Raw genomic sequence first — 24,855 nt, forward strand, 5'->3', positions numbered from 1 at the left:
CACGGAGGTCCTCCTCCCGATCATGTGACCCCTGACTCCTCCCATCCTGTGACCTCATCACAGGTCCTGTGCACAGAGCAGCCATTATGTGGTGTGCTGCTGTGCAGGCCTGGTGCAGGGACTCGGAGCTCTCAGCTGACCGGCTGATACACGCACCTCCCAACCAATGCGGGCCCCCTCTCTCTGTCCACCGGGCCCGGGGGCACACAAATGCCGGCGGGCATTCAGACAATTAGTGGAGGGTCAATCTGTGCGGTAGCCCAGGGCCCCCCCAGACCACTGGGCCCTGGGCTACCGCCCATATTGACCCTCTGATAATCCGCCCCTGTCCAGGACCCAGAAGCAAGGAGAAGACCACGTTTCACGGAGCTGACAGAAAGCCGTGCGCACCACCGTACTAGACTGTTGGGGGCCCCCCCCCCCGGGACTGGATCAGAGTCCCCACCATCACCGTGAGTTTGTTCCTGTTATGTGCACATGTCAGGGCCTAGTGTAGGCTTCAATAGTCAGAACACGGCAGCCGTGAGGCCTGCTTAGTAAAGGCCATGAAGGTTATATGTAGAGTAGCATCATTCTTTGTATATTGTTTGCATTTACTTGTGTGACATATATTGAATCTGTAACAGTTGGAGCACCGTGCTATTTAATGGACAAGCTATAGAATATAACTCTTGTAAATTATCTTTTGCCATTGCATACCCCTGTTTGCATCTTCCTCATCCACTTCATTCCTTGCCTTTCAATAAATCTACCCTTTGTTGTTTGCACCTCATCTTGTGTACAGTAGTCTTCCTGCACCGAGGTGGTCCCATGTGTACAGGCTGGGGTGACACTCTGTTACTGCCAGCTACCTGGATTTGTTGGAAAACCATGGATGCAAAAAAAAAAAAATAGTTGCATCGTTAACCTGGCTTTATGATTATTACATCCCACAACCACAGATCCTCACAGCGGTATTTTACAACAGACTTATCATCAGATCTATGTGTCATTTTGATCCCCAAATCTAATGAAGTTGGGCAGCTGTGTACAAGGTGCAGAAACAAAGTATGGAGACAATAGATTTCTATATCATCGATACTTATCATGCAGAGCATAGCCAAGAAGAGTGGTTGGAAGTCGCACATTTCTCAATTTTATATGAAAAATTACCTTATTTAGAAATTGATGCCATCGACATATCTCAGAACAGTTCTGCCCAGTTTGCGTCCTCCATTGTGCCAGGGCCACGTCCGTCATTGTGCCAGGGCCTCATCTGCCATTGTGCCAGTGCTTTGTCCTCCATCGTGCCAGGGCCTGAGCCACCATTGTGCAGCGTTCCTTCTTCTTTTTACAACAGCCTGTAGGCATGAGGAAAGTGAGAAGAACTTGAGAGGTGAACCTTTTTTGCTTCATAATACCCTACATCTACTATATAATTGTCTAAGGGTCACTTCCGTCTGTCTGTCTTTCTGTCTATCTGTCACAGATATTCATTGGTCGCGGACTCTGTCTGTCATGGAAATCCAAGTCGCTGATTGGTCACGGCAAAACAGCCACGACCAATCAGCGATGGGCACAGTCTGGTGGCAAAATGGCCGCTCCTTCCTCCCCGCAGTCAGTGCCCGCTCCATACATACTCCCCTCCAGTCAGGCCTCACACAGGGTTAATGCCAGTGTTAATGGACCACGGTGTAACGCACTCCATTAACGCAACCATTAACCCTGTGTGACCAACTGTTTACTATTGATGATGCGTATGCGGCATCAATAGTAAAAAGATCTAATGTTACAAATAATAATAATAAAAAAAAAAAAGGTTATTCTCACCCTCCGCCGTCACGTCCTCTCCTCGGCAGTGCAAGCGGCAGGCTCCGATGGCAAGAATGCTATGCAAGAAGGACCTTCCATGACGTCACAGTCATGTGACCGCGACGTCATCACAGGTCCTGCGCTCATACCAACCCTGGGACCGGAAGCTGCCGCGTGCACCGTACACAGGCGACAGGACTACAAGGGGCCCTCCGATGGTGAGTATATGTTTATTTTTCATTTTAAGTCTTTTTTAACCTGTTACATACGTGGCCAATATACTATGCGACTGGGCAATATACTACGTGGCTGGGCAATATATTACGTGGCTGGGCAATATACTACGTGGCTGGGCAATATACTACGTGGTTGGGCAATATACTACATTGCTGGGCAATATACTATGTGACTGCGCAATATACTACGTGACTGGGCAATATACTACGTAACTGGGCAATATACTACGTGGTTGGGCAATGTACTACGTGACTGGGCAATATACTACATGGCTGGGCAATATACTACGTGGCTGTGCAATATACTACGTGACTGGGCAATATACTATGTGACTGGGCAATATACTACGTGGCTGGGCAATATACTACGTGGCTGGGCAATATACTACGTTGCTGTGCAATATACTACGTGTCTGGGCAATATACTACGTGACTGGCCAATATACTACGTGACTGGGCAGTATACTACGTGTCTGTGCTGTATACTACGTCGCTGTGCAATATACTACGTGGCTGGGCAATATACTACGTGACTGGGCAATATACGTGGCTGGGCAAAATAGTACGTGACTGGGCAATACACTACGTGGCTGGGCAATATACTACTTGACTGGGCAATATACTACGTGGCTGGGCAATATACTACGTAGCTGGGCAAAATAGTACGTGACTGGGCAATACACTACGTGGCTGGGCAATATACTATGTGGCTGGGCAATATACTACGTAGCTGGGCAATATATTACGTGGCTGGGCAATATACTACGTGACTGGGCAATATACTACGTGGCTGGGCAATATACTACGTAGCTGGGCAATATACTACATGACTGGGCAATATACTACGTGGCTGGGTAATATACTACGTAGCTGGGCAATATACTACGTAGCTGGGCAAAATAGTACGTGACTGGGCAATACACTACGTGGCTGGGCAATATACTACGTGGCTGTGCAATATAGTACGTGGACATGCATATTCTAGAATACCCAATGCATTAGAATCGGGCAACCATCTAATCTTTTATATTAGGGAAAGGTCCGGATTGCAAGTGGCTGGTTCATCGCCGGGACTCTTCTTTTGTGGAGTTGTGCTGCTGTAATGGAGGAATGCTGAAATATACGGTTTCGCTGAAATAGATGCCTGGATGGAGCAGAAGTTGTTCTATAACTGCTACATAACGCTCAGCATTGCTGGTACTTCTCATGTGTGTGCTGCCCCTGCCCTAGGCACTAATGCTCACCCCCGCACGTCAGAGTTGCAGAATCGTGCACTGGTAAGCTGGTTGGTCCATATCATCAATAACAAGCTGGTTGGTCCCTCTCCTCAATAACAAGCTGGATGGTCCATATCATTAATAACAAGCTGGATGATCCCTCTCCTCGATAAACAAGCTGGATGGTCCATATCATTAATAACAAGCTGGATGATCCCTCTCCTCGATAAACAAGCTGGATGGTCCATATCATTAATAACAAGCTGGATGATCCCTCTCCTCGATAAACAAGCTGGATCGTCCATAATATCAATAACAAACGTGTTTGTCTCTCTCCTTAATAACAAGCTGGACGTTCTCTCTCTCCTCAATAACAAGCTGGATGGTCCCCTTTCCTCAATAACAAACAGGGTGGTCCCTCTCCTAAATATAAGCCATGTGGTCCCTTTCCCCAATAATAATTAGGATGGTCCCTCTCCTCCATAACAAGCTGGACTTCTCTCTCCCCAATAACAAGCTTAATGGTCCCTCCCTTCCATAACAAGCTGGATGGTCCCTCTCCTAAGTCTGCACAACACAGCATCCAGGGTTTACATTAAGAATTTCACACTCTGATTTATCTGACCATAGAACAGTTTTTCATTTTTCCTCCATCCATTATAATGAGCTTTGGCCCAGTGAAGCTGGCCTCGTTTTTGGATTGTGCAGATATTTTGCTTCTTCCTTACATAATGGAGCTGTCACTTACAGTTGTGGATTTTACAGTGATGTCACAGTTCACACCATGCTGCCGACAATATGTCACAGATCCCACCAATATGTCAGGGATCCCGGGGAGGATATCTTTATCGTCCCCACTACTCACACCAATTTGTCACGAACCAGGGTTGTTTGGTTGCCCCTGGTTCCTTCTGAAGGGGATTTATCTATATCCAACTTCTCAGTTCCGGTTTGAAACTTGCAGCTCTCTGGTGCCCCCCTTACGCTCAGGTCAGATTAGGTACTGCACCTAGGGTAATTAGTCAGCAGAAAGGCTGTGGTGCACACTGCAGCAAGGGCAATATAACTACTCCCACACAGAAGGGAACAATAATTAACAACGCTGCCTTCGCTACAAGGATTCCCAATCACACAGAACAAAGTATGCTGCCACCAGCTCTGATTCCACAAGGGTTAACTGGTCCAGAGCCAACCCAAATCAGTAGCGTAATTCACTTTAGAGAAAGCGACAGTTCGTTTATAGAGCAGAGAGAGGCAAGCTAGCAAATTATATATTTTACTCCATAAAAAGGTAGGCAGTATTTACAAAGTATAAAAGATATTATAAAGAAGACAAAATCATGTGTACATTACAGATTACAAATAAAAAAGGATTAACATTAAAAAGAGAACTTACAGGTCGTTATCTCAGGGCATCATCATGGCAGCCATGTGCTGGGGGGAAGAGTGAGCATATATCCAGATGCATAACACCCCTCTCTATAGCAGCTAGACCCCCCAGACAAAAAAAAACTGCAAACTGCTGTCCCACTAAGTTATCTCACAGCTCAAAACCCAGGTACTCCACCTGTGGTGACATCACTTAGGGGCTGATGCCTCCCCCTTTACTTAGAATATGAAAACTATTTTTATGCATATCTCGCTGTATGAACCTCGTATAATAAAAACCCAAGAATCACAAGGTGCACCACATCGGGGTGATTCTTTTAAATGTAAATACAGATTAATTACATGACCTGCTTATGAAGAATTCCACTCTTTGCACTTGTGCTTAGCTTCTAGCAGTTTCAGTGAGTGATAGATCTATTGAGGGACATCCGGAATATGTCATTTGTATATTTGTAGCCTGGGTCGGTGCCCATATATATCACATTAATAGAACAAAGGAACTCAGGGCTTCTACACCAGTTTTAGCTAGTATTCGATGGGAGAGGGAATGAGTAGTTTTAGAAAAATGTCTGCTATTTGCAGCTAAAAGCAATACAAATTGTTTTGGGAGGGAAAAATTAGGGGTTTAGGATTCACACACAAGCAGGCAGCGAGAGAAGAGGGGAGGTTGGGATGGCCTGCAGAATGTGTAGGCTCAGCTTTAAGGGACTTAGCAGAGCTCAGTGTGCATGATAATATACAATCAAATACCTCATGTTCCTGACAGGTGACCTATGATCACCGATGATTTCTGGATTATTCCTTTCCCCGTGTAGTGATTTGCATGACCAGATCCTGTCTGTTTTTAATGCAGTGCAGCTTGAGGGCCCGGAGATCACGAGTGTCACAATAATGTGCAAAATGTAACATGATTTTGTAGCTTTGCCTGTTAGACCCATGCTGCGGGCTAAAAAACCCCCTTCACTCTGTGTTTTGCTTGCTGGAATGTTTGTGTAGAAGAGGAATTTTTACGACCGCTATAGCTGCAGTGGACGGTTGTACCAGCTAGAACTGGTCTGATATCCCTCTCAAGACATGCGGTTCTTTGTCCTGTTACAGGGAGATATTGGGCCAACGATGTAGGCTAGGAAAATAATAAGTCCATGTTGCGAATCTCCATCGGCGGATCTGTCAGCCACTGTAAGTGCGAGCTTCTAATTGCAACAGGTAAAAAGTACGGATTTCTCTGAAACTGTGTGTTCCAACTAGGACAAATTTGGTCCCATTAGAAAGCCAATTTTAAAATAAGAGGAATGCTGGGTGTGTTATGATTCTGACATGTTCTGGAGCGGAGATACGAGCATTATACAAATTTGTGTTAACTTTGGTGAGTCTGAGGAGAGGGTAGGGTCTGAGGAAACCAGCCCTGTTAGTGATGTCACAGGGCTGCAGTTTATAAGTTTCTACCCTTAGCCCAGCCTTCAGTATTACCTGAGGAGCTGTTCCTACCCAGACCTCCTGATGCACTGGGACATTTGGGGTTCTGCCTGCCAGCATGGTTTGCCTGCAATGACCTGAACACATGTAAGTGTAACATGTAACCCCTGTTATTTTATAATTACCTTGTACATATTTTCAATTGTCTCTTTTGTAACATCGGGGTAATATTTTCTATAAACACTGCCTTATCTTTTGGAGTAAAATATTTAAAATACTAGATTCATTCTTCCTGTTCTAAAGCGTACCCTAAGTCTTCTGAAGGGAATTACGCTACTGTTTTGGGTTAGTTTCGGACTCGTTAATCGAAGCTGGTGGCAGCATACCGTGTTCTGGGTATTTGGGAGTCATAGTGACGGCGGTGTTGATAATTATTGTTCCTGCCTGAGTGGGAGTAGTTATATCGCCTCGCTGCAGCGTGCCCAATAGCCAGTGCATAGCAGGCAGCCTTTCTGGCGACTAATTACAATAGGTGCAGTACCTAATCTGACCTGAGGGTGAGGGGGCGCCAGAGAGCTGCAAGTTTTCAAGCGGAACTGTAAAGCGGGATATACATAAATCCCTGCAGTTTGTGGTATATTGAAGAGCAGTGGGATAATTAAAATAAGCCCCTGCTGTAAACTAAGAGGTCAATAGCCTTGTGTGTGTTTTCATCACATTGTAGCAGTGGAGGGATAACTAAGATAAGCCCCCCTGCACATGTGATAGCCGTCTGTTGGCCTAAAGTCACCCTGATCTGTGACCTAGGGGTGACAGTCACGGTGTGAATCGTGACAACGAGCCTCCAATACGGACTGTCGACCTTTTGCACATGGATTTCTTCAGAGTTTCTGAATCCTCTGATGTTATTTTGTGATATAGATGGAAGATATTCTTGCGGTATAAGTTTACACTGAGGAACATTTCTCTGATGTTGTTCACAATTTCAGCCTCATGTTGTTCTCAAATCGATGACCTCCGACTATTTTTGCTTCGGAGAGACTCTGCCTCTCTCACACGCTCTTCATACAGTCGTTGGACCAAGCTTAACACTGACCCCTGGGGTAGTTGACGACTGTCCAGAAATTCCAGGACAGTCCGTATAAATAGGACACTTTCTCATCCAGTTTGTAAAAAAATTGAAGGCATCCATTTTTTTTGAGCCTGATGGAACTTCAACAGATCATTTTGACTGTAATCCTAATTTTATAGTTTACACTGAATGCAGCCGAGGTCTCATATTGGATATCTGGGCTGCAGCCGTGTATGATTTGTAATGATTTATTATGATTTAGCAATGAGTCTGTAAAAAATATTGTCTGTGTTTTTTTGATAAGCCGTTCAAAAAAAATTAAAAAGTCAAGTGAACAACCCTATCTTTGGGCTTTTTTCCATTTGTACAACCTTCTGCTTTTTGTAATACCCATCCCGACTGTTGAGATGTCGCAGCCATCAACTTCTGAATGAGATCGTCTGCAGAGTAGAGATTTCCAGATCATCGCTTCTTGGACTTTCTGAGAATCTAGTTTACACTTGTATGAAATGATGGTGCGATCACCTGATGTAATCTGCCTCCTACAGCCCCAGCGGGACATGCCTGAGACCACGGCGGCCAGAGACGTGTGGCGGATCCAGGGAGCCTTGGTATTACTGGACATGAATATGATTCTGTGCAGCCTCGTCACTGCAGGTAACATGTAACACTATGTGTAGCGCTCAATGCGATGGGGTCTACATCCCCCATACAATACGTTTGTGTGGACAACACCCCCCAAACATCACATCTGTGTGTGGACTACACCCCCCATACATCACTCCTGTATGCGGACTACAGCTCCCCGAACATCAGGTCTATGTGCGGACTACACCCCCCCCATACATGTCTGTGCAGATTACACTCCCCCCGTACATCAGGTTTATGTGCGGACTACACCCCCCAAACATCAGGTCTATGTGCAGACTACACCCCCATACATCAAGTCTGTGTGTGGATTACACCGCCCCCCCCCTTCCCGTTAATCAGGTCTATGTGCGGACTACACCCCCATACTTCATGGCTGTGCAGATTACACCCCCCCCCCCCGTACATCAGGTTTATGTGCGGACTACATCCCCCGTACATCGGGTCTATGTGCAGACTACACCCCCCCATACATCAAGTCTGTGTGTGGATTACACCTCCCCCCGTTCTTCAGGTCCATGTGCAGACTACACCCCCCCGTTCATCAGGTCTATGTGCGGACTACACCCCCATACATCATGTCTGTGTAGATTACACCCCCCCCCCCGGTACATCAGGTTTATGTGCGGACTACATCCCCCGTACATCGGGTCTATGTGTGGACTACACCCCCCAAATATCAGGTCTATGTGCGGACTACACCCCCCCATACATCAAGTCTGTGTGTGGATTACACCTCCCCCCCGTTCTTCAGGTCCATGTGCAGACTACACCCCCCGTTCATCAGGTCTATGTGCGGACTACACCCCCCGATCATCAGGTCTGTGTAGATTACACCCCCCCCGGTACATCAGGTTTATGTGCGGACTACATCCCCCGTACATCGGGTCTATGTGTGGACTACACCCCCCAAATATCAGGTCTATGTGCGGACTACACCCCCCCATACATCAAGTCTGTGTGTGGCTTACACCCCCCCCCGTTCTTCAGGTCCATGTGCGGACTACACCCCCCGTTCATCAGGTCTATGTGCGGACTACACCCCCCGATCATCAGGTCTATGTGCGGACTACACCCCCCGTTCATCAGGTCTATGTGCGGGCTACACCCCCCGTACATCAGGTCTATGTGCAGACTACACCCCCCATACATCATGTCTGTGTATGGATTACACCCCCCCCATTCATCAGGTCTACGTGTGGACTACATCCCCCCATACATCAGGTCTATGTGCGGACTACACCCCCCAAACATCAGGTCTATGTGCAGACTACACCCCCCAAAGTCTATGTGCAGACTACACCCCCATACATCAGGTCTATGTGTGGACTACACCCCCAAACATCAGGTCTATGTGCGGACTACACCCCCTCATACATCATATCTGTGTGTGGATTACACCCCCCGTTCATCAGGTCTATGTGCGGACTACACCCCCCATACATTAGGTATCTGTGGGGCCTACACCCCTCCATACATCAGGTCTATGTGCAGACTACACTCTCTCGTACATCAGGTCTATATGCGGACTACACCCCCCATACATGAAGTCTGTGTGTGGATTACACCCCCCGTTCATCAGGTCCATGTGCAGACTACACCCCCCGTACATCAGGTCTATGTGCGGACTACACCCCCCGTACATCAGGTCTATGTGCGGACTACACCCCTCGTAAATCACGTCTATGTGCGGACTACACCCCCCCGTACATCAGGTCTATGTGCGGACTACACCCCCCAAACATCAGGTCTATGTGCAGACTACACCCCCCAAAGTCTATGTGCAGACTACACCCCCATACATCAGGTCTATGTGTGGACTACACCCCCAAACATCAGGTCTATGTGCGGACTACACCCCCTCATACATCATATCTGTGTGTGGATTACACCCCCCGTTCATCAGGTCTATGTGCGGACTACACCCCCTACACATCAGGTCTATGTGCGGACTACACCCCCCATACATTAGGTATCTGTGGGGCCTACACCCCTCCATACATCAGGTCTATGTGCAGACTACACTCTCTCGTACATCAGGTCTATATGCGGACTACACCCCCCATACATGAAGTCTGTGTGTGGATTACACCCCCCGTTCATCAGGTCCATGTGCAGACTACACCCCCCGTACATCAGGTCTATGTGCGGACTACACCCCTCGTAAATCACGTCTATGTGCGGACTACACCCCTCGTAAATCACGTCTATGTGCGGACTACACCCCCACGTACATGATGTCTGTGTGTGAATTACACCCCCCATTCATCAGGTCTATGTGCAGACTACACCCCCATACATCAGGTCTATGTGTGGACTACACCCCCAAACATCAGGTCATGTGCGGACTACACCCCCTCATACATCATATCTGTGTGTGGATTACACCCCGTTTATCAGGTCTATGTGCGGACTACACCTCCCGCACATCAGGGCTATGTGCGGACTACACCCCCTATACATCAGGTCTATGTGCGGACTACACCCTCCGTACATCAGGTCTATGTGCGGACTACACCCCCCATACATCAGGTCTATGTGCGGACTACACCCTCCATTCATCAGGTCTATGTGCGGACTACACCCTCTGTACATCAGGTCTATGTGCGGACTACACCCTCCGTACATCAGGTCTATGTGCGGACTACACCTCCCGCACATCAGGGCTATGTGCGGACTACACCCCCTATACATCAGGTCTATGTGCGGACTACACCCCCTATACATCAGGTCTATGTGCGGACTACACCCTCCGTACATCAGGTCTATGTGCGGACTACACCCCCCATACATCAGGTCTATGTGCGGACTACACCCTCCATTCATCAGGTCTATGTGCGGACTACACCCCCAAACATCAGGTCTATGTGCGGACTAGAGCCCCTCATACATCATATCTGTGTGTGGACTACACCCCCCATACATCGGGTCTATGTGCGGACTACACCCCCTATACATCAGGTCTATGTGCGGACTACACCCCTATACATCAGGTCTATGTGCGGACTAGAGCCCCTCATACATCATATCTGTGTGTGGACTACACCGCCCGTTCATCAGGTCTATGTGCGGACTACACCTCCAGCACATAAGGTCTATGTGCGGACTACACCCCTATACATCAGGTCTATGTGCGAACTACACTCTCTCGTACATCAGGCTTATGTGCGGACTACACCCCCGGTACATCAGGTCTATGTGCGGACTACACCCTCCGAACATCAGGTCTATGTGCAATAGCATGGCTAAAGGGTGTGTAGTCGACGGGAGGTATGTGTCACATAAGTGTCTTGTTGCTGTAATGTAGCCCGGAGTATTTCTTTGTTGTACATAACCATGTATATATATATATATATGTGTTTCAGGACCTGTGGTGATGTCAGACCACATGGCTAATCATGTGATGGGTTACTGGGTGTGGTTAGCTCTATATAAGACAGGCTAATGCTTAACACAGCAGATATGTGTGGAGGTGAAACCCTCCTGAGTGTGTTAAGGCTCCAGGACTGAGCCTGATGGACTGGACACTTTGTTTTCTTTTCCTGAGCTAAAGGCTATTTGTTTGCTGTTATTTTGCCATGTGGTTTATGAAGTAATAAAACCTGTGAACTCTTAAAGGAACGTGCCTCCTGAGTGTCAGCCGTCGCACCTGAGTGAGTGAAATTCCTACAATGCGGACTACACCCCCGGTACATCAGGTTTATGTGTGGACTACACCCTCCGAACATCAGGTCTATGTGCAGACTACACCCTCCGAACATCAGGTCAATGTGTGGACTACACCCCCCCGTACATCAGGTCTATGTGCAGACTACACCCCCCATACATCAGGTCTATGTGCGGACTACACCCCCCGTTCATCAGGTCTATGTGCGGACTACACCCTCCATACATCAGGTCTATGTGCGGACTACACCCTCCATACATCAGGTCTATGTGCGGACTACACCCCTCGTACATCACATGTCTGCAGTGTACCTTCTATGGACTACCTATGATGGAGGCTGCTGTGACCACATACAGTAGTGTAATATTCATCCAATATGACTGACCAGATGAATCTCTGGTTTTGGTATAAATTCTATCACCACGTCACACAATTTACCAGTCGGTGCAGTAGATAAGAAAACCACCAGACTCCACATTCACCATCTGCAGGTTTCTGAGTCTGTGTATTAGAATAATTGACAGGGGGTGATCACAATAATATCAGTATGGAGGTCAATCAGAGAGGTCCATCATTCTGTGATGAGACGGGTGTGAATCCGATGGCCCTTATCTAAGCCAGGACATGTTGTACATGTATTTCTCCTGGAAAGGCTGTGGAATATGGGGTGTTCCAGATATTGCTCAGAAGAACAGAAAACTGTGATTAAACAGGTGATTGGAGAAGGTAAAACTTATACAGAAGTGCAGACAATGATCGGCCGTTCAGCTACAATGATCTATAATGGAAAGCCAAACCAGAGAGACGAGGAAGAAAGTGGAAGACGACCATTGTAATGATGGAAGAATGGCCAGAATGGGAAAGACTCCACCAATGATCGGCTCCAGGATGATCACAGACAGTCTCACGTTACCAATGATCGGCTCCAGGATGATCAGTCTCACGTTACCAATAACATAGTAACATAGTAACATAGTTAGTAAGGCCGAAAAAAGATATTTGTCCATCCAGTTCAGCCTATATTCCATCATAATAAATCCCCAGTTCTACGTCCTTCTACAGAACCTAATAATTGTATGATACAATATTGTTCTGCTCCAGGAAGACATCCAGGCCTCTCTTGAACCCCTCGACTGAGTTCGCCATCACCACCTCCTCAGGCAAGCAATTCCAGATTCTCACTGCCCTAACAGTAAAGAATCCTCTTCTATGTTGGTGGAAAAACCTTCTCTCCTCCAGACGCAAAGAATGCCCCCTTGTGCCCGTCACCTTCCTTGGTATAAACAGATCCTCAGCGAGATATTTGTATTGTCCCCTTATATACTTATACATGGTTATTAGATCGCCCCTCAGTCGTCTTTTTTCTAGACTAAATAATCCTAATTTCGCTAATCTATCTGGGTATTGTAGTTCTCCCATCCCCTTTATTAATTTTGTTGCCCTCCTTTGTACTCTCTCTAGTTCCATTATATCCTTCCTGAGCACCGGTGCCCAAAACTGGACACAGTACTCCATGTGCGGTCTAACTAGGGATTTGTACAGAGGCAGTATAATGCTCTCATCATGTGTATCCAGACCTCTTTTAATGCACCCCATGATCCTGTTTGCCTTGGCAGCTGCTGCCTGGCACTGGCTGCTCCAGGTAAGTTTATCATTAACTAGGATCCCCAAGTCCTTCTCCCTGTCAGATTTACCCAGTGGTTTCCCGTTCAGTGTGTAATGGTGATATTGATTCCTTCTTCCCATGTGTATAACCTTACATTTATCATTGTTAAACCTCATCTGCCACCTTTCAGCCCAAGTTTCCAACTTATCCAGATCCATCTGTAGCAGAATACTATCTTCTCTTGTATTAACTGCTTTACATAGTTTTGTATCATCTGCAAATATCGATATTTTACTGTGTAAACCTTCTACCAGATCATTAATGAATATGTTGAAGAGAACAGGTCCCAATACCGACCCCTGCGGTACCCCACTGGTCACAGCGACCCAGTTAGAGACTATACCATTTATAACCACCCTCTGCTTTCTATCACTAAGCCAGTTACTAACCCATTTACACACATTTTCCCCCAGACCAAGCATTCTCATTTTGTGTACCAACCTCTTGTGCGGCACGGTATCAAACGCTTTGGAAAAATCGAGATATACCACGTCCAATGACTCACCGTGGTCCAGCCTATAGCTTACCTCTTCATAAAAACTGATTAGATTGGTTTGACAGGAGCGATTTCTCATAAACCCATGCTGATATGGAGTTAAACAGTTATTCTCATTGAGATAATCCAGAATAACATCCCTCAGAAACCCTTCAAATATTTTACCAACAATAGAGGTTAGACTTACTGGCCTATAATTTCCAGGTTCACTTTTAGAGCCCTTTTTGAATATTGGCACCACATTTGCTATGCGCCAGTCCTGCGGAACAGACCCTGTCGCTATAGAGTCACTAAAAATAAGAAATAATGGTTTATCTATTACATTACTTAGTTCTCTTAGTACTCGTGGGTGTATGCCATCCGGACCCGGAGATTTATCTATTTTAATCTTATTTAGCCGGTTTCGCACCTCTTCTTGGGTTAGATTGGTGACCCTTAATATAGGGTTTTCATTGTTTCTTGGGATTTCACCTAGCATTTCATTTTCCACCGTGAATACCGTGGAGAAGAAGGTGTTTAATATGTTAGCTTTTTCCTCGTCATCTACAACCATTCTTTCCTCACTATTTTTTAAGGGGCCTACATTTTCAGTTTTTATTCTTTTACTATTGATATAGTTGAAGAACAGTTTGGGATTAGTTTTACTCTCCTTAGCAATGTGCTTCTCTGTTTCCTTTTTGGCAGCTTTAATTAGTTTTTTAGATAAAGTATTTTTCTCCCTATAGTTTTTTAGAGCTTCAATGGTGCCATCCTGCTTTAGTAGTGCAAATGCTTTCTTTTTACTGTTAATTGCCTGTCTTACTTCTTTGTTTAGCCACATTGGGTTTTTCCTATTTCTAGTCCTTTTATTCCCACAAGGTATAAACCGCTTACACTGCCTATTTAGGATGTTCTTAAACATTTCCCATTTATTATCTGTATTCTCATTTCTGAGGATATTGTCCCAGTCTACCAGATTAAGGGCATCTCTAAGCTGGTCAAACTTTGCCTTCCTAAAGTTCAGTGTTTTTGTGACTCCGTGACAAGTCCCCCTAGTGAAAGACAGGTGAAACTGTACAATATTGTGGTCGCTATTTCCTAAATGCCCAACCACCTGCAGATTTGTTATTCTGTCAGGTCTATTAGATAGTATTAGATCTAAAAGTGCTGCTCCTCTGGTTGGATTCTGCACCAATTGTGAAAGATAATTTTTCTTGGTTATTAGCAGAAACCTGTTGCCTTTATGGGTTTCACAGGTTTCTGTTTCCCAGTTAATATCCGGGTAGTTAAAGTCCCCCATAACCAGGACCTCATTATGGGTTGCAGCTTCATCTATCTGCTTTAGAAGTAGACTTTCCATGGTTTCTGTTATATTTGGGGGTTTGTAACAGATCCCAATGAGAATTTTGTTACCATTTTTCCCTCCATGAATTTCGACCCATATGGACTCGACATCCTCATTTCCTTCGCTAATATCCTCCCTTAAAGTGGACTTTAGACAAGACTTTACATAGAGACAAACCCCTCCTCCTCTCCGATTTTTACGATCCTTTCTAAACAGACTGTAACCCTGTAAGTTAACTGCCCAGTCATAGCTTTCATCTAACCATGTCTCGGTTATTCCCACTATGTCAAAGTTACCTGTAGATATTTCTGCTTCTAGTTCTTCCATCTTGTTTGTCAGGCTTCTGGCATTTGCGAGCATGCAGTTTAGAGGATTTTGTTTTGTTCCAATCTCCTCGCTGTGGATTGTTTTAGAAATGTTCTTACCTCCCTTCTGAGTATGTTTTCCTGGGTCTTCTTTGTTCGCGTCTAATGCTTTTCTTCCCGTCCCCTCTTCTTCTAGTTTAACAATGATCGACTCCAGGATGATCACAGTCTCACGTTACCAATGATCGGCTCCAGGATGATCACAGTCTCAGGTTACCAATGATCGGCTCCAGGATGATCACAGTCTCACGTTACCAATGATCGGCTCCAGGATGATCACAGTCTCACGTTACCAATGATCGGCTCCAGGATGATCACAGTCTCAGGTTACCAATGATCAGCTCCAGGATGATCACAGTCTCACGTTACCAATGATCGGCTCCAGGATGATCACAGTCTCACGTTACCAATGATCGGCTCCAGGATGATCACAGACAGTCTCACGTTACCAATGATCGGCTCCAGGATGATCACAGTCTCAGGTTACCAATGATCGGCTCCAGGATGAGCACAGTCTCACGTTACCAATGATCGGCTCCAGGATGATCAGATAGTCTCAGGTTACCAATGATCGGCTCCAGGATGATCACAATCTCACGTTACCAATAATCAGCTCCAGGATGATCAGATAGTCTCACGTTACCCATGATCGGCTCCAGGATGATCACAGTCTCACGTTACCAATGATCGGCTCCAGGATGATCACAGTCTCACGTTACCAATGATCGGCTCCAGGATGATCACAGACAGTCTCACGTTACCAATGATCGGCTCCAGGATGATCACAGTCTCAGGTTACCAATGATCGGCTCCAGGATGATCACAGACAGTCTCACGTTACCAATGATCGGCTCCAGGATGATCAGATAGTCTCACGTTACCCATGATCGGCTCCAGGATGATCACAGTCTCACGTTACCAATGATCGGCTCCAGGATGATCACAGTCTCACGTTACCAATGATCGGCTCCAGGATGATCACAGACAGTCTCACGTTACCAATGATCGGCTCCAGGATGATCACAGTCTCAGGTTACCAATGATCGGCTCCAGGATGATCACAGTCTCACGTTACCAATGATCGGCTCCAGGATGATCACAGTCTCACGTTACCAATGATCGGCTCCAGGATGATCACAGTCTCACGTTACCCATGATCGGCTCCAGGATGATCAGTCTCACGTTACCAATGATCGGCTCCAGGATGATCACAGTCTCAGCTTACCAATGATCGGCTCCAGGATGATCACAGTCTCACGTTACCAATGATCGGCTCCAGGATGATCAGATAGTCTCACGTTACCCATGATCGGCTCCAGGATGATCACAGTCTCACGTTACCAATGATCAGCTCCAGGATGATCACAGTCTCACGTTACCAGTGATCAGCTCCAGGATGATCAGAGTCTCACGTTACCAATGATTGGCTTCAGGATGATCACAGTCTCACGTTACCAATGATCAGCTCCAGGATGATCACAGACAGACTCACGTTACCAATGATCGGCTCCAGGATGATCACAGTCTCACGTTACCGATGATCGGCTCCAGGATGATCAGTCTCCCGTTACCAATGATCGGCTCCAGGATGATCACAGTCTCACGTTACCAATGATCGGCTCCAGGATGATCACAGTCTCACATTACCAATGATCGGCTCCAGGATGATCACAGACAGTCTCACGTTACCGATGATCGGCTCCAGGATGATCACAGACTCACGTTACCGATGATCGGCTCCAGGATGATCACAGTCTCACGTTACCGATGATCGGCGCCAGGATGATCAGTCTCACGTTACCAATGATCGGCTCCAGGATGATCACAGTCTCACGTTACCAGTGATCGGCTCCAGGATGATCACAGTCTCACGTTACCAATGATCGGCTCCAGGATGATCACAGACAGTCTCCCGTTACCAATGATCGGCTCCAGGATGATCACAGACAGTCTCACGTTACCAATGATCGGCTCCAGGATGATCACAGACAGTCTCCCGTTACGACTTTTATTTTGAACACTATTGTATGTTTATAGTAACAGCAGGAAACAGTAGAGAAAAAAAAATCACAATCGCCATCCTTTAGAACGTTTCTTCGTTGTTTGTAGGGGTGAATGGTGTGCTTGCAGGATGACAGATGGTTCCCACCAACTGGAGTTTCAACAGGTCCAACAGGTAATAGTCAAGCACCTGTAGACGCTTCGTCTGTCACCCTGCAAGCACGCCATTCACCCCTGCAAGCAAAGAAGAAACGTTTTAAAGGACGGCGAGAGCGGTTTTTCCTGCTATGCTGTTTTCTACGAACCCGTGTTTCTGCAGGGTCTGGTTCTGGTGGATGGTGCCAGCGCACATCGTTGCTGCATATGTTTATAGTAATGGTCGCTTGTCTGTTCCCGCAGGTGCTGTGCAGCCTCGTCCGGTACAAGCACAGTTAGGGCACAACGTGAGCCTGCAATGTGTGGACCCGGTCCCCAACATTACCCAGTGGGGAACACTCCGGCTTTTCCTGCAGAGACCTTCACCTTCCTACAATCCAAAAGTGGTATTCTCTTTCTCAAACGGCAAGGAGCAGCCCGATCACCAGGACAGGGAGTACAAGAACCGCTGCCACCTCCTTAAAGACAACCTCACGCTGTCCCTCTCACACATCAGTCTCCGTGATGAGGGAGAGTATGACTGCAATGTCTTCCTGAAAAGATCCTGGGGATATGATCTGGAGTACAAGGGGCGACTGGTTCTGTCCATATCCGGTAAGACGGGGAAGAAGGCGATTGATACTCTTTGCCCCAGTGGAGGAAGATAGAGAACACAAAACATGGAGAACTATGGGAGATGTGATGAACTGCAGGGCTAAGCATGGAGGGAGAGGCATGGAGATGGAAGATGAGAGTGGCGAGGAGATGGAAGACGGGAGAGGCGGGGAGATGGAAGAAGATAGTGGCGGGGAGATGGAAGACGGGAGAGGCGGGGAGATGGAAGACGGGAGAGGCGGGGAGATGGAAGACGGGAGAGGAGGGGAGATGGAAGACGGGAGTGGCGAGGAGATGGAAGACGGGAGAGGAGGGGAGATGGAAGACGGGAGTGGCGAGGAGATGGAAGACGGGAGAGGCGGGGAGGTGGAAGACGGGAGAGGCGGGGAGGTGGAAGACGGGAGAGGCGGGGAGGTGGAAGACGGGAGAGGAGGGGAGATGGAAGACGGGAGTGGCGAGGAGATGGAAGACGGGAGAGGCGGGGAGATGGAAGTCGGGAGTGGCGAGGAGATGGAAGACGGGAGAGGCGGGGAGGTGGAAGACGGGAGAGGCGGGGAGGTGGAAGACGGGAGAGGCGGGGAGGTGGAAGACGGGAGAGGCGGGGAGGTGGAAGACGGGAGAGGCGGGGAGATGGAAGACGGGAGAGGCGGGGAGATGGAAGACGAGAGTGGCGGGGAGATGGAAGACGGGAGTGGCGGGGAGATGGAAGACGAGAATGGCGGGGAGATGGAAGAAGAGAGTGGCGGGGAGATGGAAGACGGGAGAGGCGGGGAGATGGAAAACGAGAGAGGCGGGGAGATGGAAAACGAGAGAGGCGGGGAGACGGAAGAAGGGCGAGGCAGGGGAGACGGAAGACGGGAGAGGCGGGGAGATGGAAGACGGGAGAGGCGGGGAGATGGAAGACGGGAGACGCGGGGAGATGGAAGAAGAGAGTGGCGGGGAGATGGAAGACGGGAGTGGCGGGGAGATAGAAGACGGGAGTGGCGGGGAGATGGAAGACGAGAGTGGCGGGGAGATGGAAGACGGGAGAGGCGGGGAGATGGAAGACGGGAGAGTGGCGGGGAGATGGAAGACGGGAGAGGCGGGGAGATGGAAGAAGAGAGTGGTGGGGAGATGGAAGAAGAGAATGGCGGGGAGATGGAAGAAGAGAGTGGTGGGGAGATGGAAAACGAGAGAGGCGGGGAGATGGAAGAAGGGAGAGGCGGGGAGATGGAAGAAGGGCGAGGCAGGGGAGACGGAAGAAGGGAGAGGCGGGGAGACGGAAAAAGGGAAAGACGGGGAGATGGAAGAAGAAAACGCCTGTCACGGGTCTACCGCAACTGAGGTTCCAGAGAACTGCAGCGCTCTGGGCCTCGTTCACACACAGTGAACAGAAGCTCTTCTCCTGTATTTTGACCTGGCTGCTTTGTGCCAGCGGTGCATGAGATAACCTTATTTGCTAAGTTGCTGTGAGCAGGGTATATCAGCTGAAGGTGATTTTGTAATCTCCTCCTCTATATAGACCCAGCCTTGATTACAGCTAGTGTCAGTGATCAGTTCTGCTGCCTGGCTTGGAGGTTGAAGGAGAGTGATATTTGGAGCTTGGAGGTTTATTACAGAGATTGGTGTCTGCTGTTTTGGTTGCATGTTAAACCTGTTTTCCTTCCTAGTTTTCTCCTTCTCTTCCCTTCTATGTGTACCCTCTGTGGTTGTGTGAGTATTTGGTGAGTTTGAGACTTTTAGTTACCTTGTCTGTATACCCTGTTTATTGTTGTGTTTATACACTGGTGCAGTCCTCCTCCCTGGGGGGGGGGAAGAGGGGGCCACTTATAGGGCCTGCACAGGAGACAGGGATACGCTGGCGGGTCGAGCCTCCTAACCATCATAGGTACCCCCGAGATAAGGGAAAGCCAGGGCCCCATTAAAGTGGTAGGGACAGGTGCGGGTCCCAGTACACCGTCCTGGCCCTTTAACGCCGCTTACGGCGTGACAATGCCAATGGGATTTAAGAGAGTGGCAGGGAGAAAAAGGAGCGGCAGGGAGATGGACATAAAAGGGAGAGGCACGGCCGGGAAATGGAAGAGAACAGCAGTGGGACTTAAGAAAGGAGCGGCGCAGAGATAGGCATATGAGGGAGACGGAAGAGAGGCTTGGGGGGAGACTAAAGAAGGGAGTGGTGGGGAAATGGGTATGGCAGGGAGACGAAGAGGGGCACTGCGGGAAGAAGGTTGGAGAACATACAAAAGAACAGAGGAGCGCAGCAGGGGAGAGGGGTGCAGGATGGATAAACAGTAGAGTGTCAGGTGTCATGAGATGTCGGGGGTAATGGAGGGTGCGGTTAGTTATAAGTGTGGGGGTACTAGGAATAGTGCACAGCCACTAGATGTATGGAGAGCTTAGTGGGTGATGTGAAGCTGTATTCTATATGTCAGGGTTGGGTGGAGTTCTATGCCTCATCTTTGTATCACATCCCGTGTTTGCTGCATCTTTCATGGTTGTGTACCAATTGCTCTATTTTCCACCTTGCAGCCGATTACTCAAGGCCACGGATTTCTGTGTTCAGGGAGGGGGCAGTTCGCTCTGCTGTCTGCTCCTCTAGTGGAGGCTACCCCAGGGGGGACGTGGAGTGGATTATTACCCCTAAACTCGAGTTCAGGAACATGACAGAGACCTGGACCGACAGTGATCCCCAGACCCTGCTGTACAATGTATCCGGACGTTTGACCCTTCCGCAGTCAACAACTGGCTCCATCTCCTGCTGTGTGGTGACAGAGGGGCGAAAAGTCTGCAGTGATAAAACTGGTAAGTGGTGGTAACACTGGGGCAGTGGCCACCATTATGGGGTTATATCCACCATCTTGCGGAATAACTTTTGGTCTCTTCCTCACAGGTGAAATTCATTCAGGAATATCTGGATCTGTGAGTCGAAAGAGCAGGGAAAGCACGGTTCTCCTCAGTCTGATGATGCCGCTCGTCCTGCTCTCACTGCAGTGTGCGGGCGCTCGTGTGTGGGGATAATCCCGGCTTTCTGGACAGAGTGACACCTCTAACCTCTGGGACGTTATGAATTATTCTGAATTGTTACAATTCCACAACGTCACACTGGGAAAGGAAGAAGGACGTACCAACCAACCAATGTAGAGGGCACAGGAAGGATGCACAGGAAGGATGCACCAACCAATGTAGAGGGCACAGGAAGGATGCACCGACCAATGTAGAGGGCACAGGAAGGATGCACCGACCAATGTAGAGGGCACAGGAAGGATGCACCGACCAATGTAGAGGGCACAGGAAGGATGCACCGACCAATGTAGAGGGCACAGGAAGGATGCACCGACCAATGCAGAGGGCACAGGAAGGACGTACCGACCAATGTACAGGGCACAGGAAAAATGCACCGACCAATGTACAGGGCAGAGGGCACAGGAAGGACGTACCGACCAATGTAGAGGGCACAGGAAGAATGCACCGACCAATTTAGAGGACACAGGAAGGATGCACCGACCAATGTAGAGGGCACAGGAAGGACGTACCGACCAATGTACAGGGCACAGGAAAAATGCACATTGGTCGGTCAATGTAGAGAGCAGAGGGGGCAGGAGGGGTGCACAGACCAATGTAGAAGGCAGAGGGGGCAGGAATGATGCATCAACCAACGTAGAGGACACAGGAAAGATGCATTGACCAAAGTAGAGGGCAGAAGGGGTAAGAATGACACACCAACAAATGTAGGGGACACAGGAAAGATGCCCTGACCAATGTAGAAGGCAGAGGGGGCAGGAATGATGTATCAACCAACAAATGTAGGGGACACAGGAAAGATGCACCGACCAATGTAGAGGGCAGATGTGGCAAAAAGGGCGCACCAACCAACGTAGAAGGCACAGTGGCCAAGAGGGATGCACTGACCAGAACAAAATGTAGAAGGCACAGTGCAGTGGGCCGAAAGAATGCACTGACTAGTGTAGAGGGTATGACACACCGAACATAATGTTAAGAGCTCACCAGGCAGAAAGGATGCAACAATCAATGATAAGGGCATGGCGGACAGGAGAAACACAACAAGCAATGTTAAGGTCATGGTGGGCAGTACATAATGTAGAAGGCAGGAGGGACGCACCGACCAGTCTAGAGGGCATGGCGGACAACCAGTATATTATGTAGAGGGCACGGCGGGCATGAAAGATGCACTGACCAATGGAAGATCTAGAAGGCTCGGCAGCAAGGAGGGACAAACAGGCCAGTGCAGAATGTAGAGTTCACGACAGGCAGGAAGGACACAATGACCAAAGGAGAAGTAGAGGGCATGGCGGGCAGGAGGGACGCACTGACCAGTACAGAATGTAGATGGCATGGCAGGCAGAAAGGATGCACCGACCTATGGAGGATGTAGATGGCACGATGGGCAGAATGGATGCACTGACCAGTATAGGATGTGGAGGGCACGGCGGGCAGCAGGGACGTGCTGACCAGTACAGAATGCAGCAACTTGGCAGGCAGGAAGAAAGCACGGACCAGTAGAGCATTTAGGGGGCTCGGCAGGCAGGAAAGATGTGCCGACCAACTTAGGATGTGATGGGCACAGCGGGCAGGAAGGACACACTGAACAGTACAGAATGCAGAAGGCACGACAGCATGAAGGACACATCGACAAACATGGAATGTGAGGGGCACGGCGGCCAGGATGGACGGACCGAACAGTGCAGAAAGTAGAGGTCACGGGAGGACAGGCAGGACAAACGCACTGACCAATGGAGGATGGAAGTAGAAGGTAAATTAGTCAGATGCCAGTTATCTTTGCCATAGAGGGGTAGACGCCTTTCCAGTAGGACACTGCTCTACTGGTTGTATATCATGGCGCCAGAGACGTGTCAGCTCGTACTCCAATCGACACTATTAATAAATGCAATATCTGTGTTGTCAGGCAGATTATTAGACTCCATTACTGAACACTGCAGGGGTCAACGTGGCGCATAGGATATAGAGAAAGTATGTGGAGCATGAAGGGAGTGACGTCCAGGATAACCCGGCCCTGCAAGGGAGGGCACAGTCCTCTGCAGGGTGGCCATGCCGCCCTGTTCTCAGAGGTCAGTGTGGTCGTTCACATGGAGTAATCAGACTAACACCCCGCTACTAGTAGTAACATGTGACATCACAGGTCAGAGCACCTCCGACAGGGCCTCTATTGTAGGTGTGTTGAAGATTAGAGATTCAGACTCCGCCCAGTTGCCACAGCTCCGCCTTCACATGTTTGCTGACGTTAGCCATGATCCTGCATCTTCACTAGCCCAGAAAACCCCATCAGCAGGGCCAGGATGGTAAATCTCCCAGCACGAGCGACTACTGACTGTCTCTGTAAGGAAACAGTCAGTATGTGCGCAATGGGGCGAATTCATGTAATCAGTACTGTAACTACAGGCTCCAGGAAATAAAACCAGATCTAGCATCATACCAATGTATCCACCCCTTTGGCTTTTTACCTATTTTGTTACATTACAACCTGTGTGTAAATATTTTTGTTATCAGGTTTGTGTGTGATGCATCAGCACCAAATAGTCTAAGTTGGTGAAGTGAGAAAAATATATCAGCAAAAGTTAAATTGATGGGATCAAATAACTAAAAATTGGCTTGTGCATATGTATTCACCCCTTTTGCGATGAAGCCCCTATAAATTTCCGGTGCAAGAGATTCCCCCCCATAAGTTCCATGCTTCGTGACATGACATCCACCCGTGTGCAATCTAAGTGTCACATGTCGGTCAGTATATACACTTTACCTTTTCTGAAAGGCCACAGAAGCTGCAACATCAATAACAGGAGGCACCACTAACCAAACACCACCATGAAGACCAAGGGGATCTCCAAACACCATTACGAACACTAAGGAGATCTCCAAACACCACCACCAAGACCAAGGGGATCTCCAAACACCACTACGAAGACCAAGGAGATCTCCAAACAACACCATGAAGACCAAGGGGATCTCCAAAGAACTCCATGAAGACCAAGGAGATCTCCAAAGAACACCACGAAGACCAAGGAGATCTTCAAACAACACCACGAAGACCAAGGAGATCTTCAAACAACACCACGAAGACCAAGGAGATCTCCAAAGAACAACATGAAGACCAAGGGGATCTCCAAACAACACCACGAAGACCAACGTGATCTCCAAAGAACAACATGAAGACCAACAAGATCTCCAAACAACACCATGAAGACCAAGGGGATCTCCAAACAGCACCATGAAAACCAAGGAGATCTTCAGACAAGTCAGAGACAAAGTTGTTGAGAAGTACAATTCAGGGTTGGGTTATAAATAAGACCCCCTGGAGCACCATCAAATCCATTATCATCAAATAGAATGAACTTAGTACGACAACAAACCTGCCAGGAGAGGGCACCACCAAAACCCTTATCCTGGGCAAGGAGGGCATTAATCAGAGAGGCAGCACAGAGTCCAAAGGTAACCCTGAAGGAGCTGAAAAGTTCCCAAGCAGAGACTGGAGCATCTGTCCATTAGGCTGGGTTCACATTGTGTTAGTGGGTGTCCGCTGACGTAATCCGTTACATGGCGCAATTAACGCTATGTAATGGATCCGTTAGCGCACCGATTGACCGCAATGTATCGAACGCATCGCTAACGTATGCCATTTTTGCCATGCGTTAGCGATGTCCCGTTATTTTCTGATGGACCTCGAATGCTGCTTGCAGTGTTCGAGGTCCGTTTCTCGCTAGCGCAGATCGGGCATCTGAGCTAGCGGGATCGCTAAACGCAATCCCTTTTTGCGCATTGCGTTAGCGCATTCCGTTAGGGTATGCGCTAAACGGATTGCACT

General features: G+C 48.2%; 1 protein-coding gene across 2 annotated transcripts in view; it reads left to right on the top strand.

The window, feature by feature from the left end:
• Window positions 1-23,476, top strand: part of CD80 (CD80 molecule) — a 76,239-nt gene extending 52,763 nt beyond the window's left edge. Inside the window, exons 2-5 of one of the 2 annotated variants that reach the window (XM_069760394.1) lie at window positions 7,670-7,778; window positions 17,688-18,038; window positions 20,547-20,819; window positions 20,908-23,476. In XM_069760394.1, coding sequence (XP_069616495.1) covers window positions 7,682-7,778; window positions 17,688-18,038; window positions 20,547-20,819; window positions 20,908-21,035 — 849 coding nt within the window. In that variant the 5' untranslated portion in view covers window positions 7,670-7,681 and the 3' untranslated portion in view covers window positions 21,036-23,476. Of the gene's footprint in view, window positions 1-7,669; window positions 7,779-15,860; window positions 18,039-20,546; window positions 20,820-20,907 lie in introns of those variants that run through there. The other variant, XM_069760393.1, reaches the window with a different exon arrangement.
• The last annotated feature ends 1,379 nt before the right edge of the window (window positions 23,477-24,855 follow it).

This window comes from Ranitomeya imitator, chromosome 3 (assembly GCF_032444005.1).
Source record: "Ranitomeya imitator isolate aRanImi1 chromosome 3, aRanImi1.pri, whole genome shotgun sequence".
Taxonomy (NCBI): domain Eukaryota; kingdom Metazoa; phylum Chordata; class Amphibia; order Anura; family Dendrobatidae; genus Ranitomeya; species Ranitomeya imitator.